The 15047-nt window shown below is 39.7% G+C and overlaps 1 protein-coding gene and 1 long non-coding RNA gene across 6 annotated transcripts; both read left to right on the forward strand.

Annotated features, from left to right (window-relative positions):
- Nucleotides 1-767: 767 nt before the first annotated feature.
- On the forward strand, nucleotides 768-10527 carry LOC121889664. Of its 4 annotated transcripts, XR_006093597.1 has the most exons (8): nucleotides 768-1729; nucleotides 2240-2342; nucleotides 2428-3586; nucleotides 3817-3880; nucleotides 4011-4255; nucleotides 9010-9120; nucleotides 9386-9866; nucleotides 9943-10527. It is a non-coding gene; the product is annotated as an uncharacterized LOC121889664 (long non-coding RNA). The 4 variants fall into 4 exon arrangements; XR_006093585.1 differs by lacking the exons at nucleotides 9010-9120; nucleotides 9386-9866; nucleotides 9943-10527 and adding an exon at nucleotides 3700-3708 and having other exon boundaries at nucleotides 4011-5960; XR_006093596.1 differs by lacking the exons at nucleotides 9010-9120; nucleotides 9386-9866; nucleotides 9943-10527 and adding an exon at nucleotides 4464-5960.
- A 586-nt stretch (nucleotides 10528-11113) lies between these two features.
- On the forward strand, nucleotides 11114-14648 carry LOC121889633 (E3 ubiquitin-protein ligase TRIM35-like). 2 transcript variants are annotated; one of them, XM_042401765.1, is made up of 3 exons: nucleotides 11114-11820; nucleotides 12458-12694; nucleotides 12804-14648. In XM_042401765.1, the coding sequence occupies exon 3, from the start codon at nucleotides 12821-12823 to the stop codon at nucleotides 14213-14215; it is 1395 nt and encodes a 464-aa protein (XP_042257699.1). In that variant the 5' UTR covers nucleotides 11114-11820; nucleotides 12458-12694; nucleotides 12804-12820; the 3' UTR covers nucleotides 14216-14648. The 2 variants fall into 2 exon arrangements, with proteins under 2 accessions (XP_042257699.1, XP_042257690.1); XM_042401756.1 differs by lacking the exon at nucleotides 12458-12694.
- Nucleotides 14649-15047: the final 399 nt, after the last annotated feature.

Genomic DNA, 15047 nt, shown 5'->3' on the forward strand with positions numbered 1-15047 from the left:
GATATTTCAAGAAAGGAAATTTTCACAAAATCATGAAATACATTGTAAGTGAACATTCAAGTGATGCATTCAGTGTCAGTATTTCACAACTTTGTTGACATGTTTCCGACAAAACATATTTTCTGTTGCTAATTAGTTTAATATATAAACATAATTTCTAGCGTCATGTATGTGTGTGTTCAGAGATTTGTTCTACCAGCAGAAACCTCACTGATTCTTTGAGAGATACTTTGAAGAGCAAAACTTTCTCTCTTAAATCTAACTGTTTAACCATTTTTATAAATGTTCAGTTCCTTGATGTTCAGTGTGTTTAACTGAATTTGTAACTACAGCTGTCAGATATGTAGTTCAGAAAAAAGTACATTATTTTCCTATGAAATCTAATGCATGTACAATTTAGGGTTAAATACCGGGAAATGGAATTCCCAGGAATACCCATTCAAACCATTTCCCGAAAATATATTAATGGGAAAACAGGATTTTTTAATTTTGCATTTTTTTTTATTTTAATTTAGAACATATTGGAATATATTTATAAAATATGTAGGCCTACTTCTGGGGAAATATCACAGGATTTTAGTCTGAATTTTGTCTGTTTGGCTCATTTCAGCGCTGACTGTTTCATCAGCCCGGCCCGATTCAATGCAGGTTTTGTAAAGAAGCTACTGATCAGAGACACTACAGTCCCCACATTGTTGGGCCCAACTCCAAATCTGCAACCTATAAATAAACTAGCAATATACTTTATGTTTCCTTAAGGAGGCAGTATAATTGGAAGTCATAATGTTTGCTAATGTTGCGGTTAAGCTGTGCTAATGTAAACATGTTGCTACTACTTTAAATATTAGCTGTTAGCTAAAAATAACTAGCCTAAAGAGTTTGACTCTGAATGAGATGAAAAGACAAACACATGCACTGTCACACTTTTGGTTCTCAAAGTACTTTTCCAAATGTATTTGTACAAAGTTAGCTATCTAAAATGACATTGTTACACTGCTGCTGTTTGGATGATTTCAGCCGTCCCACAGCTCAAGTAACGTTACGCGTGCCGCTACAGTAGTTTATGTAACTTAGCAAAACAAGACACCAAGACTGAATGGTACCCAACACTTAACAAAGCAAACATTTCTGTTGACACTGCAAAATTGTTAGTACTGACTCCGACAAAAGAGCAGATACACAGCCAATTTCATACTGTAAAGTTGCTTTCAGCATGATTAGCATGCGTCTGGTTCTGAAACAGCTTACCTACTTGGCATGGCATTATTTGGGTAATGGTAGCAATACAGTACAGTATGTTTGGCTCCAATAGTATTTGGGGTATTGTTCTCCTCTCATTCCTCTCTTGTACAAACTCTTGTCCCAGTAATGGTGGATCCATAACCCTGAGCAAAAAGGCAAAATGATAGAGGACAAAGAATCAATGAATTCTTTGTATTTTCTTTATGATGAGTAATTCTTGAGATTTGTTATAAAATTGTAGAGTAAATGCATGTGCACTGCTGGGATAATTTTGTTAGCATATGCTTTTGTATCCTATTGATTACTGTACATTTTATAAATTCAAATCAGTTTGACATGGTGTATGATATTGTTTTTGTAACTTTGGGGACATCACAGCAGGACGTCACCTTCAAACATGTAGGCACCCAAACTGACTCCACCAGTAGGACAACAGATGGCATAAAGCTTTCCATTGAGACACTGGGACAACATGTAAGAACCAAAGGTGAGTAAGATCAGTTTATAAACTAGAAACACATGAAGATATATTGGCTTGCATCACAGTATCACAAACTATATCTATATATTTTTTTATCCTTTTATTAACATAGATGTCCAGGCAACAGTGTGTTTTCTCAGTGCTGGCACAAAAACCACTTCCAGTTAATCATATTTCACGCTGTCTTCAACACCTGTAAGGGGAGAGGGAGACACTTCCACAGAGTTCCATGCTGAGCCACCCAACTCAAACATATAACTCTGGTGACTCTGTTGTTACACAGGAATCTAAAATGTGGCAAGTTTCATTTTTGGAAATTGGAAAGCTAAAGCACAAATGTATTATATTTGAGCTAAGATCCACGTATGGTGATATGAAATGCATTGTTTTTGAAAACTGCCTCAGAGAGCTGTTTGACACCTGTCCAGTGTGCATGAGAGAGTGTGATGTCCAGCGACAATGAATGGGTACTTATGTGGCTTTCACTCGGCTTTGCCAAAACTGTCATTACTCCAGACAGTGGCAGAGCCAGCCTTTGGTTGGAAGCATCCCCGTTGGCACCCTTCAGATATCAGCAGCCACATATTTCACTGGTGCATCCTTCTTCCAGCTGGAAAAGGTATCCCTATTACCATTCACAGCATATGAAAATTGCAATCAGTTGACCTTTTCTACAACTTTTCCTTTTTTTCATGTATTAATAGATATGCAAAGTCATGCAGCTCCAGATTTTCTAGTTTGGCACCTGAAGGAGGCTTGCTAAGATGTACCTGGAGGCTGCTATTGTCCACAAATGGAAGACGGATCAGTAGAATGTCTGTGAAGATTCTCAGTCCTCCAGGTCAAGGTTATCCAAGGAGGGTTGAAGCGAGGGAAACTGGACTTGGTTGTAGATACTTGAAGATGTTTTGCCTTTCATCCGAGGGACTTCAGTATCTCCCATTGTGGCCAACCTCTACATGGAGGAAGTAGAAATCAGAGCCTTGAACTCCTTCATAGGAACAGCACCGAATTCATACGAGAGGATATCAGGAATAACAGCTTGGCCTTTTTGGACTGTGCCGTACACATTGAAGAGGACACAAGCTTCCACATTGGAGTATACAGGAAACCCACATACACAGACCAATACTAACTCTTTGACTCTCACCACCCACTGGGTTGGTGCAGGGTTATCGAAACCCTGCACCAATCAAATTGATAATGTACCAACAGGTGCCCAGGCCCAAGAGAGGGAGCGCTAACACCTGAAGGATGCACTTAAGGCTTGTGGACACCCTAAATGGAACTTTGTGGAAACAGCAACAAGATCCAGGAAGAACACAAACGCTGCAGGTGGTGAAGAACATCATCATTCCATGTGTGTCTGGAGTATCTCAGAAACTCAGGAGGATTTTCAACAAACACTCTATCCCTGTGTTTTTCAAAACCAGCGACATACTAAGACACACTGGTCCACCCGAAAGACCGCACACTCAAACACAAGAAAAGCAACCTGGTGTATGCAGTGAGGAACGCACAGACTTATGTATCGGGGAAACTAAACAACCATTAAATAAACACACGGCGCAACACAGGAGGGCCAACTCCTCCTACCTACACCCAAAAGATAAGGGACACTCTTGCAAGGACAACAACATACATATTTTGGGTTGGGTGGACACACCTACAAAGCTGACCTTTCATCCCTGTAACTGAGTTACAGGTCTGTTATTAAAAGCCTCCAACTTATACTTTAAATTTGTGTTGAAAAGCCTTGCCACTTTCTCTGTTATGTTTTCTTTAGGGCATTCAGCAAAGTATGGCAGCTACACTCTGATGCACCTGGAGAGCAACGCCATTATGGACCTTCAGCTTGTTCAGGTGTGGTACACTTTTTGGGAAATTATTTTTTACTCTTGCAACATATTGAAACATGCTTTAGTAGGTTTATGCTTCACTTTTATGTCTTTGCAATTTTGTCCACCCAACACCAGAGCAATGAAGTAGGTGGTAATTACTACGTGGAGAAGGAGGGCCTGAAATGATGCCTAGATCTTCTGGAGTCAAATGGTTTGGCTGTGGAATACATTGTTACTGACTGTCATCCACAGATACAGACGTTTCTGAAGGAACACAACATCACACAGTTCTACAACGTGTGGCATTTAGAGAAAGGTAAATATTTATCCCTGTATTGTTCATAAGTTACTGGCTCATTGACATACTCTGTGTATTTTGTCACTGTAACAGTCATCATCAAGTAATGTCTTGAATATTAATTTATTGCATATGTACTTTCTATCAGGTTTGTCCAAGAAACTAAACAAACTTGCAAAAAATAAGGACTGTGAGGTGTTGAAGTGGCTGCGCAGCATGAAAAGCACGTCTACTGGAGTATGACCTCTTCAACATCAGGGTCCGAAAAGGTTGCCAACTGGAAGTCACTGGTCAACCACATTCAGGATGTACACATGCGTGATGACCCCGTCTTCCCCAAGTGAGAACATACTGACAAAGTGTCAAGGGATCCAAAGGAACGGTTCCAACGAGGTATGTAAACAAAATGTGCCTTTACAAGTCTTAAAAAAATAAATAAATAATGTTAAACTTTGTTTCATTTATCACTTAATAATATCACCAATGTTCAAAAAATCCCTAATAGCACTTCAAATATCTCTTTTGTAATGACAATGTATTGGTGTCCTGACCATTTTAATGGGCTACTATTTTACAAAATCTTTTTGTAATGTAACTCGAGGGTCAATGGCAACTGACCCACCACAACCCGACATCATCGCTAGAAGCCTTTCACAGCTTGATCCTGCATTTCACACCCAAGAATGTGGTTTTCCCTTTCATTGGTATGTTGTGCAGGTAATATACTTTATAATGGATTCTGTAAGAACTTATTACTGATTAGTGGCTAATAAGTTTTACAACAAAATTGAGTCCTGGGTCATTGAGTTGAGTCAGTCTGTTATTGTAGGTTGTAACTAGTGGTAATGCATTACAATGAAAATGCAGAGAACAACGTCTGCAGGACAAGGTGTCTTCAAGGTCGTGTTCCCCAAGTCCAAGAAGGGTGAAGGCTTTGCAAAGCCAGTAAAAACAGACCCTACTTACACTAAGTAACGTTGACCATTTTCGGTCAATGTTAGTGCTCAAGGAGCTATTTTAAACTCAGCTGAAGTGTCTGTTAATGGCCCTTAGCACCGGCTGTTTGGCTGGGAGGACGGATATAGAGGGAGAGTATTAGTCAAGCAGCATTTCACCAAAAAGCACAGCGTGAGAGGCAACTTTTGGGGAAATGGGTAACTGCCACAATGAAGCCACTTTTCAGCAGAGAAGTGAGTAACATTAAGTGCACCAAACTCCATTGAAAAAAATGACAATTTAACATAGCAATGATTAGTTCGCTTGTTAACTAGTAATTTAAGTAAAATTTTTACTGGAATTCCACATTTACCTACAAAATATGTGCTGAATTAAACAGCAGCTCCTAATGTTACTTCATCTTTAAAATATCATCCATGTTGCTTTCCTTACACCTACAAACAAAGTCTATTTTAAATTGTGTATTTTTATACAGGAGGTTGCTTTGAGCAGTGTTAACTCAGAGGTTGTTCAGTTAGGCCGTGCTTTCAGCGCTTTCAGCAGACACGCCCCCAGCGTTTCAGAGCAGAGAGTACTGCCGAAACCTAATTTATATAATTGGCGACTTTTTTAATCATTCAAATTTGGCTGGGTGGTTAATTACACATTTTTCTGTGGCGTAACAAACTCAGAGCACATATTTATTATTGCTTTACATGGACTTTATATATGTACAAGGAAGGTGGATTCAGAGAAGTAGTTAATTTAAAACACAAGGAAGTGACTATTTGAATGCAGTATTTTACAGATTATGTGAATGACCTGATGAGACTCGTCTTTGATGAGGTATTTGAGGACCCAACAACATTTGTTCCCTGAGAACCAGTATGAGAGACCATCAAAGGAGGAAGTGTTTGCCTTCCAGGTCTCCCGCTTCAGTCAAAGGGTGATTGGAAGCCAACATATGGACCAGCTGGATCAGGAAACTCCTGGTGTATCCAGAGTACAACATGTGACTGGATGACAACCCTGACCCTCCGTCCTAAATATCCCCAGCACCAGCTGACAAAGCTGAGATGACAGTAATGTCTGAAAGGAGAGGATCAGACAGTATTACCGTTACAGTTAAATGCTGTATTTGCTGTGTATTTATTGACATATGCATGTAGGCATATTTATACATTTTTTTACATTTGCTAAAAATAAAGTTATTTTGAGGAAAACATTTATTTCTCATTTGCATTAGTTCTGAGGCTCCTGTGGTATAATTACACCTTATGGTTCTGATTTTATTTTACACAGTTTTATCTCATTACAAGTGATTAAAACGCTTCTTCTAGTCTTTGCCTCAAAAGGTCCGTAGTCAGCTCTGTAAATGTTGTGACCTCTTTAATAGAATGACTTTGAAAATGTCAGATTACTTGCTTTAATGAATTTCGTTTGTTTATACGATGAAGAATAATCAAATATCACTTCCATGAGGCTGTTCTGGGCTGACAGATCACAGGCAATGAATTTGGCATTTCATATTCCTCACAGCTATAGTGAAGTTCAAGCTGCATGCAAAGTTTATATTATGCTCATTCTAATGTTGATTAACTTAAATGGCATTATTTTGCCTTAATAGTAGCACAAAATAATACACTAAAGGTACACTCAGGTTGGGAACCCATATGTTTATGCATATTTCTCCTTGTTGCATTTAGTGTTGCTTGAAATGTGACCAATGCGTTTTGACTGTAGCTGAAGTTATACCTGAAAAACAATCCCGGCGATAATGTGCTTCTGTTCCCGGGACAGGAAATGTCTAATTTTCTGGAAAAATATTAATCTCTAGTACAGTATGAAGTTGTATATTTATTTGAGTTAATGTACCTTCGACCACTGGACTACATGGACTAGAGGTGTGCTTGAATACAAATACGTTATTCGGCAAAGCACAAATAGTGGGTTTTTTTTACGAATATTTGTTTCATGCAAATATTTCAAAAATTATTTGTTTTTGGGAAGAAAAATAAACAATGTCAAATACCAGCGTGCAGGTCGGTTACATCACTATCTCAGTGTCTCTCCTCTGCTCCGCTGTGACGTCTATCAGCAGGTCTCAATGAGGGGAGTCACATCCACCTGCTACATGACGCACATTTCTTAATTTGAATATCACTTTAATTTTCATCTTTAATTTTCTAAAATTATAATCGTAATAAAAACAAATACAGGATTTTTAAGCCTCTTTCCACTGTTATTCGAATACAAATACAAATCATTTTGCTGCCTCAACAAATACAGATACAAATACAAATACTGGGCCTTCTGCACATCCCTAATATGGTTTTGTGTCTCATCACATCAGCACAGCCCTGACATTTACAATATCTTTCTTACTGAACACCATTTAGCAGATTTGTTATAAGTTATTTTGTCTTTAGTGTCAGAAGTCTCAGAGAATCATAATGACCTCAATTCCCAACAATACACCTTCGAGCCAAACAGTAATTTCTCGGCGTAATGCGTTTAGGAGACATTCAGAGAAATCACAGTGACCCGTTCACTTCTCTTTCTGTCTCTCCTGCTTTTCTTCTCCTGTGTAAAGAATAGTGCCAGCCACATGTGCAACAGAAGCTATAATCAGCAGCGGCAGCCGTGCTATTCTAACCAGATGATTATCACTCTGTCATTCTAATATTGTATTTAAAATGTTGGAACGAGTGCCCTGCAATTAAAGCCAACCCGTGTAGGATTATTCCCAGTAAGTCGAGTGAATTGTGTGAATAGTGGTGACGTGCTGCCGCCTCTGTGTGCTTCTCTCTGAGGGCTGATTTCATTCCTCCCCCACCCCCCCTAACTACGACTTTCAGTGTGTAACTTCCCAGTGTGCCGCGGGTGGGTGTTTTTCATATTAATCACGGATTTGAAGCAGGAGAGAATCACTAAATTACCAAATGAAAGGACAAAGCGGGACATTTTCTCTGTGATAAGTCTTTTTTCACAGTAGTGTTATCTCTGTGGTTTCTAAAATTGAAAATCCCCCTCCTCTCCCCTCCCCTCCCCTCCCCCCCCCCCACCAGTTCTTCTCAGTGTTGATAATTAAACACATAAAACTTTATTTGCCATCAATGAATTTAGGCTTATAAAAGGTGGTTGTTGGATTTTTAACAAACTATCACTGAATTTAAGTAAGATTAATGGTAATCATGTAAGGAAGGTTCACACAGCAGTCAGGTGTCCGTATGAACAGTGAAAGAGGTTTTCCTCACTACTGGATATTAAAAGATCCTTCAAATGTGCTTTCAATGGAAGTGATGGAGGCCAAAAATCCACAGTGTGTCCACACAGTCATTTAAAAGTCTGTGTGAAGCTTCTATTCAGCTTCATCAGTCTGAGTTAGTCATATCAAGTGGATATCTGACACATTTACAGTCTTTTTAGCATCAAATTCCCTCTTTGTGTTTCCTCGGACAGTGTTTCCCTGTTGAGCTGCAGGTGGAAGTATAGTAACAAAAAGAGGAACTTTGGCACTAAAAAGACTGTAACGTTGAAAGATATCTACTTGATTTGACTCATTTGGACGCTGAAGCTTCATATTAGCTTCAGATAAACTTTGAAATACATTTTTGAAGGGATCTTCTAATGGTCAGTATGAACAGGTTTCAATGTTCATTTGGGCTCCTGACTGTTGAAACATTTTGTTTTATTAATGACTTACAAAGATACAAACAGAGAAACAGCAAATACAAAATTCTGACAATTAATGAACGAAGAAGTGAGTCCTCCCATCTGTAACCCTCCAAAACCAGCTTGCAAATATAAACCATCCCTTCACCTGAAGCCCCTCAAACAATATCAGTCAAACATTATTACTGTCCTTCACTTCTCACTGTACTGTACAGAATCAAAAGACTCAATTATTAACTTAATTAAAAAAAAGAGAGAGAAATAAATAAACAAATAAAAATTGTTTTTTTGTAGTGACATAAAGTACCTTTCCACTGGTGCCCATGTGTGTCAACGTATTCTGTCTCATTATTTTGAGTTGGTGTATTTAAAACAATCCAGTTATTGAAGATGATCTTCTCTGTGATCGTACATAGCGAGAGAAAAAGATCTTTTTGTTCTGTGAAGATGCTGATTGTGGTGTCAGTGGAATGACTGTATTAGTTTGGATCATGCTTGCTTTGTTATACCAAACCAAATATTTTATTTTATTGCAGTCCTACAACAGATGGAGAAGAGTTCCTCCAGCAGCACCATCCCCATCATCCCCATCATCCCTTATGGCCGTTCTGTATAGTTGTGATGGAGTATGATATATGTCCTTTGAGGTGAGCACAAGGTAATAATTGAGGGGGACTTTGGATTTTAGCAGCTGGACAGTCAGAGGACGCTGTTAAGAGAGAATTAAGAAGGAAAATTAGGATTTGGAAATGGATGGTTATTATTGTAATACTGCAGTATTATCATTATCATACTAAAAGTGATATTTATTTAGTGTTAAAGCCCCAAAAGGGAATTTGTGTCAAAAGGTCTTTGCAGGACTCATTAGACATAATTATAATAATATTTTTTCACTAACTCTTCGTGCCGCAGCTCTCTTTTTTCTTTTAGACTGACGTGGATGGAAAAGGAGAGTAAGGAGGACAGAAAGTGTCTTCAGGTGTGCCAGCCATGATGTCCCATTAGTCAGTAAGCAACAACAGCAGCAGCAGCAGCAGCAGCAGCTCAGCACAGAGCTTTAGAGACCAGCACCATCTGGCTCGGTGTCACTGCCACACGATGGATGAAGGAACGCCGCCGCCTGCTTCAGGACGGCGTCCTCGCCGTCAGTCACAGTCACACATGTGCAGACCACGTCGTTCCCGTCGCACCAGAAGTGGAAATGAGAGTGTGCAGCGAGGCGAAGCTGGGAAACCAAAATTCCCCACATTTTTAAATATGCTGCTGTCTCCCTACACAAACGTGGAGTTACAGGAAAGAGGAAGCGGCTGCTTGATATCATACCTGTAGTTTCCACCATGACTGCAGGGTGCCCTTAAGCAAGTGCAGTAGAGAGTTTGATTACACTGAAAAGGTACGTCTAACACGCTGGGATAAAAGAGAACCGTGTTGCATACAAAATACTCCAATTAATTTTTGATTTTGTGCAGGTTTTCCACACCTGCGTCATTCGGCTCCTGCAGCAAACTGCTGAACAACACAAGATGTAGGGGGAGCTGCGGCTCTGCTTTTCTGTGTTCCTGCGTGCCGATCCAGCTCGTTAGAACCTTCCCAGATGAGCATTTAAAGCCTGAACACAGTTTAGCAGCAGAGCACTGATAATGCATTCTGTGTCGCTGTGAGGAAATGGAAGACAGCAGCAAAACCTTTCAGATTTTTTTTAATTATGTATATGAAGCGTTGGAGCTGTACACTCATACCCATGTGGATTCAAACCTCTCTCCATCCTTTTAATGTGCTGCAGAGGATGAGGTCATGTTGGGTTTTTTTTCTCCTCTCCTAGTGGTATTTGTGTTTCATCTGTGCTTCATCTGTACACGGATGAATAATATGTTTCATGTCCATAGAGAGCCGGAGTGAAACTCTGCTCCAGATGTAAGAAAACCGGATTAAAAATCTCATTAACATGTAAAAATCCAGCCTTGGAATAGAACCTTTCTCAATCATAGGTCATGTGGCTCGCTTCATATGCTTAGGTAACATCTAATATCATTGTTTGTTCAATATTTATGTTCCTTAGCGGCCTTCAATTATGGGCTAGACATTAGGGATGTGCAGAGAGCCCAGTATTTGTATTTGTATCTGTATTTGTTGAGGCAGCAAAATTATTTCTGTTTGTGTTTCAATAACAGTGGTAAAAAGCTTAAAAATCCTGTTTTTGTTTTTATTACGCTTTTAATTTTAGAAAATTAAAGTGTTACAATAAGTGTTCATGAATAAACTACCTTATGAAGGAGGTCCCCACACCGGGTCTCTAACTGGAGTCTCAGATCAGAGACGACTGCGCTGACTACTGAGATAAAACTTTACTCATCGCCTCATTGCAGACAGACCTCTACCTATTTACACACCCATAACACACAGACAGCACAGCCTGTAACATGTAGAAGAACTTCAAAGATAATTATTGATTTGCACTTTTCATTTATTGTCTGTTTTTTACAGCCTGACTTTGTGAAAGGAGAAGAGGAACAACAGGTTATGGAGTCTGTTGGCAGCACTTTGCTTGTGTCAGTAGTTCAGCTTTATCTCTGTAACACATAACAACACATAACTTTAACATATTTGTATGAAACAAATCGGGCCTTAAAAATCATTGCATGAGAAATAAAACACTTATATGAGCCAGAATTTGTTGTTATTAATATCGACAGATATCATCAGACTTCTGACAGATCCGTGATGGACTGAATAAGAATATAAAACCATAACAATGTAAAGTTTGAGAAAATCAGCTGCAAAGTTTTTTCTCAGTTTACTTTTTGAAATGATCTGAAACCCATTAGATCATTTTCAGAGTCATTTAATTTAAATATCCAAAACATATCAGTGCTTTTTATTGATCTTATTTATTGTTGTTGGTTCTCTTGTTTATTTGTATTTCACTTTGATTCACTGTTTTTATCTTTGAGCAGCTTTTGTTTAATATATAGCTGATGTCATGTTACTGTGAGGTTTTATTAGTGGTGCTACAGTTGTGTTGGTACCAGTGTTGTCATGTTTTTCATGTCTCTTTAAAAACCAGTAGAATAACAGTGGAGATGAGTTTGGTTTCTTGTGTATTTTTTCCATTTGAGATGCAGACAGCTGACAGAGCTTCATCACATCATCATCATCTTCTCTTTGTGCTCTTCCCATGAAAGTTATGTTGACATGATGATGTGATCTCAAAGCAGCGCGACGGATCGTATTCATCATATTTATCATCTGTTCCTTTAATAAGCTCCACCTCTTACAGGATATCATGTGACACAAAGCAGGAAACAGGTTCTTACTGTTCAGCTTCACTGGAAGGAGGCAGACAGACGGTAAGATTTACCTTCATTACAAAGCTGTGATTTAAACTGAGAGAGGACAGTTACAGCAGGAAGCACTGAAGACCTGAAGTAGTGAAATAGTTCAACTTCAACCTGCTGCTGACTGAAAAAACACGAGTCAAAGTGACTGAGAAACTTTCTACAGCAGGAAACACAACTGACTTCCTGTTTGAACGTCTCGTCCGCTGTGTTTTACTTTTAAATGAAACACACTCTGTTTTAATCTGTACAGGCTGTAAATGACGCTTTTTGTGTGTACTGTTGGGTACAGCCTTTATAATCTGATGCTCTGTTGGTTGAGCATGTTTGATAGACAGTGTTTTACTGTTATTGACTTTGTGATGCAGAACGTTGCGAAGTCGTCGCTCGTTTTTCAGTTTGTCTGTTTGTTCTTTTTTTCTTCTTCTAACTTTTCACAAGTCAGTTTTTCTGGGAAAAGATGGCCCACCCAAAATACAGTTTCTGCCTACATCACTGCTATGTGAACCTTAAGTTCCTGCACAATAAAAGCTTGTTCTGTACTGTACAGATAGAATCAGATAAAACCTGTTAGTCATTAATCTTTAGAGGAGTTGGTAGGTGTATCTTTGAACTTTGGAATGAAACACACCCTGTTTTACATGTGAAGCAACAACATTTATTAGAAGAGGTCTGACAAAGCTCCGCCCCTCAGCTGACTCATCTGAGACAAAGCAGGAAACAGTTTATTCTTCGTCTCTAAAGAGACACACAGACTGAAAAACAGACGATCAGATTCACCTTCAGACCAAACTAACAACTTCCTCTGAGTGAGAACAGCTACAGGAGAGAAAAGTGAAAACTAGAACTCTGCTGCTTCAACCTGCTGACTCTCCACACACTGAATGTGAGTTTGACTAAAAACTGGAGTCAAAATGAAAGTAAATGTCAGTGAGGTTAGTAGAGGAGGGAGGGGAGCCATGACTGACTGTACTTTCTGTCCGCTGTGTTTTCAGCTTCACTCGGAGACAAAATGTCTTCCAGATCAGAGGAGGATCTCTGCTGTCCGGTCTGTCATGACGTCTTTAGAGATCCTGTTGTTCTGTCATGTAGCCACAGCTTCTGTAAAGACTGTCTGAAGAGCTGGTGGAGACAGAAACAAACACGTGAGTGTCCAGTTTGTAAGAGAAGATCTTCAAGGGATGAACCACCTGTTAGTCTGGTGTTAAAGAACCTGTGTGAGTCCTTCTTACAGGACAGAGATCAGAGAGCTTCAGAGGCTCTCTGCAGTCTGCACTCTGAGAAACTCAAACTCTTCTGTCTGGACCATCAGCAGCCAGTGTGTCACATCTGCAGAGATTCAGAAAAACACACCAACCACATAATCAGACCTGTCGATGAAGCTGCACGACAACACAAGAAGATACTTGAAGAAACTCTGAAGCCTTTAAAGAAGAAGTTAAAGGTTTGTGAAGAAGTTAAAGTGAAGTTTGATCAAACAGCAGAACACATTGAGGTCCAGGCCCGACACACAGAGAGGCAGATTAAGGAGCAGTTTAAGAAGCTTCACCAGTTTCTAGAAGAAGAAGAGGAGGCCAGGATGGCTGCTCTGAGGGAGGAAGAGGAGCAGAAGAGTCAGATGATGAAGGAGAAGATGGAGGCTCTGAGCAGAGAGATAGCAGCTCTTTCACACACAGTCAGAGCCACAGAGGAGGAGCTGAGAGCTGAAGACGTCTCATTCCTGCACAACTACAAGGCTGCAGTGGAAAGAGTCCAGCGCTGCCCCCTGCTGGATGATCCACAGCTGCCCTCAGGAGCTCTGATAGACCAGGCCAAACACCTGGGCAACCTGACCTTCAACATCTGGAACAACATGAAGGAGATGGTCTCCTACACTCCTGTCATTCTGGATCCAAACACCGCTTATCCAAAAGTCATCCTGTCTGAAGATCTGACCAGTGTGAGACGAGGAGAGAAACAGCAGCTTCCTGATAATCCAGAGAGGTTTAATTCCTTCTGCTCTGTTCTGGGCTCTGAGGGCTTTAACTCAGGGACTCACAGCTGGGATGTCGAGGTTGGAGACAATACAGGCTGGACACTGGGTGTGTTATCAGAGTCTGTCCAGAGGAAGAGAGACATACAGTCTGGATTATGGAGAATATGGTTCTATAAAGGTGAATACTCAGCACGTTCACCACCAGCTCCCTCCACTGATCTCCCAGTGAAGAAGAAGTTCCAGAGGATCAGAGTGAATCTGGACTGGAACAGAGGAAATCTGTCGTTCTCTGATCCTGATACTAACACACACATACACACCTTCACACACACTTTCACTGACAGACTGTTTCCATACATTTACACTGGTGATAAACTCCCACTGAAGATTTCCCCACTGAAGGTCTCTGTGACAGTGGAACAGAGCAGTTAGAGACGATGATGATGATGATGATGGTTCTTATAATTACTGTCATTTATTTCTTAAAGGGAAAAGTCGCTGAATTTAACCTCTGAAGCTTCTGTCCTGCTGCTGTCTCATTATTCCAAAATATGTTCATGTTGTTTTAGTCAAATATAAAATGATTTGACTTATTTTCTAATCTTTATAGTTTGTGTCTTCAGCCTTATTTTTTGTTTTTTATTGATACTGTATCGTTTTCAATAGTTGTTAATGTTTTCTGATGTCGATGTGGATCCATGAAGACCAGCAGCCAAGAATCAATGACTGTATGTTGAAATTATAGTTTTCAAACATTAAAGGAAAAACTCACCGCTGTCAATATGAGGATTTCTTTAAACTAGATCACCTGTGTAGTAGAAATGTGCAATTATTTTTGAATTAGGTGCCCTTTGACTATAGAAAACTAAGAACAAATGATTATTTATACTGTTCTTAGGGGGGAATCCTACAACAACCAGAATGCATTGCAGACATGACGTCCAATCAGACTGACTCACGATGTGTTTACGTCCAGCAGAGCACCAAAGACAAAGAAAGCAGAGACAAAGTTAGTGAGCAGCAGCATAACATCTCTTTCCTGAGGCTTATTTTCATTTACAAAACGTTTACAAATGGGGGCAGTGGGGGACAGAGGAGGACGGGCTCCTGCTGTCCTCCTCAGGATGAGATCTCCTTCATCAATTTAATGTACTTCGTTTTTTTCATGCTAATCTGTGACACGAGGGATGTGCAGAGATCCCAGTATTTGTATTTGTATTTGTATTTGTATTCCAATAAAAGTGGAAAGAGGCTTAAAAATTCT

Source organism: Thunnus maccoyii, chromosome 3 (assembly GCF_910596095.1).
Source record: "Thunnus maccoyii chromosome 3, fThuMac1.1, whole genome shotgun sequence".
Classification (NCBI taxonomy): domain Eukaryota; kingdom Metazoa; phylum Chordata; class Actinopteri; order Scombriformes; family Scombridae; genus Thunnus; species Thunnus maccoyii.

Coding starts and splice junctions, on each gene's coding strand:
- LOC121889633 (XM_042401765.1), top strand. CDS start 12,821: ATGTCTTCCAGATCAGAGGAGGATCTCTGCTGTCCGGTCTGTCATGAC.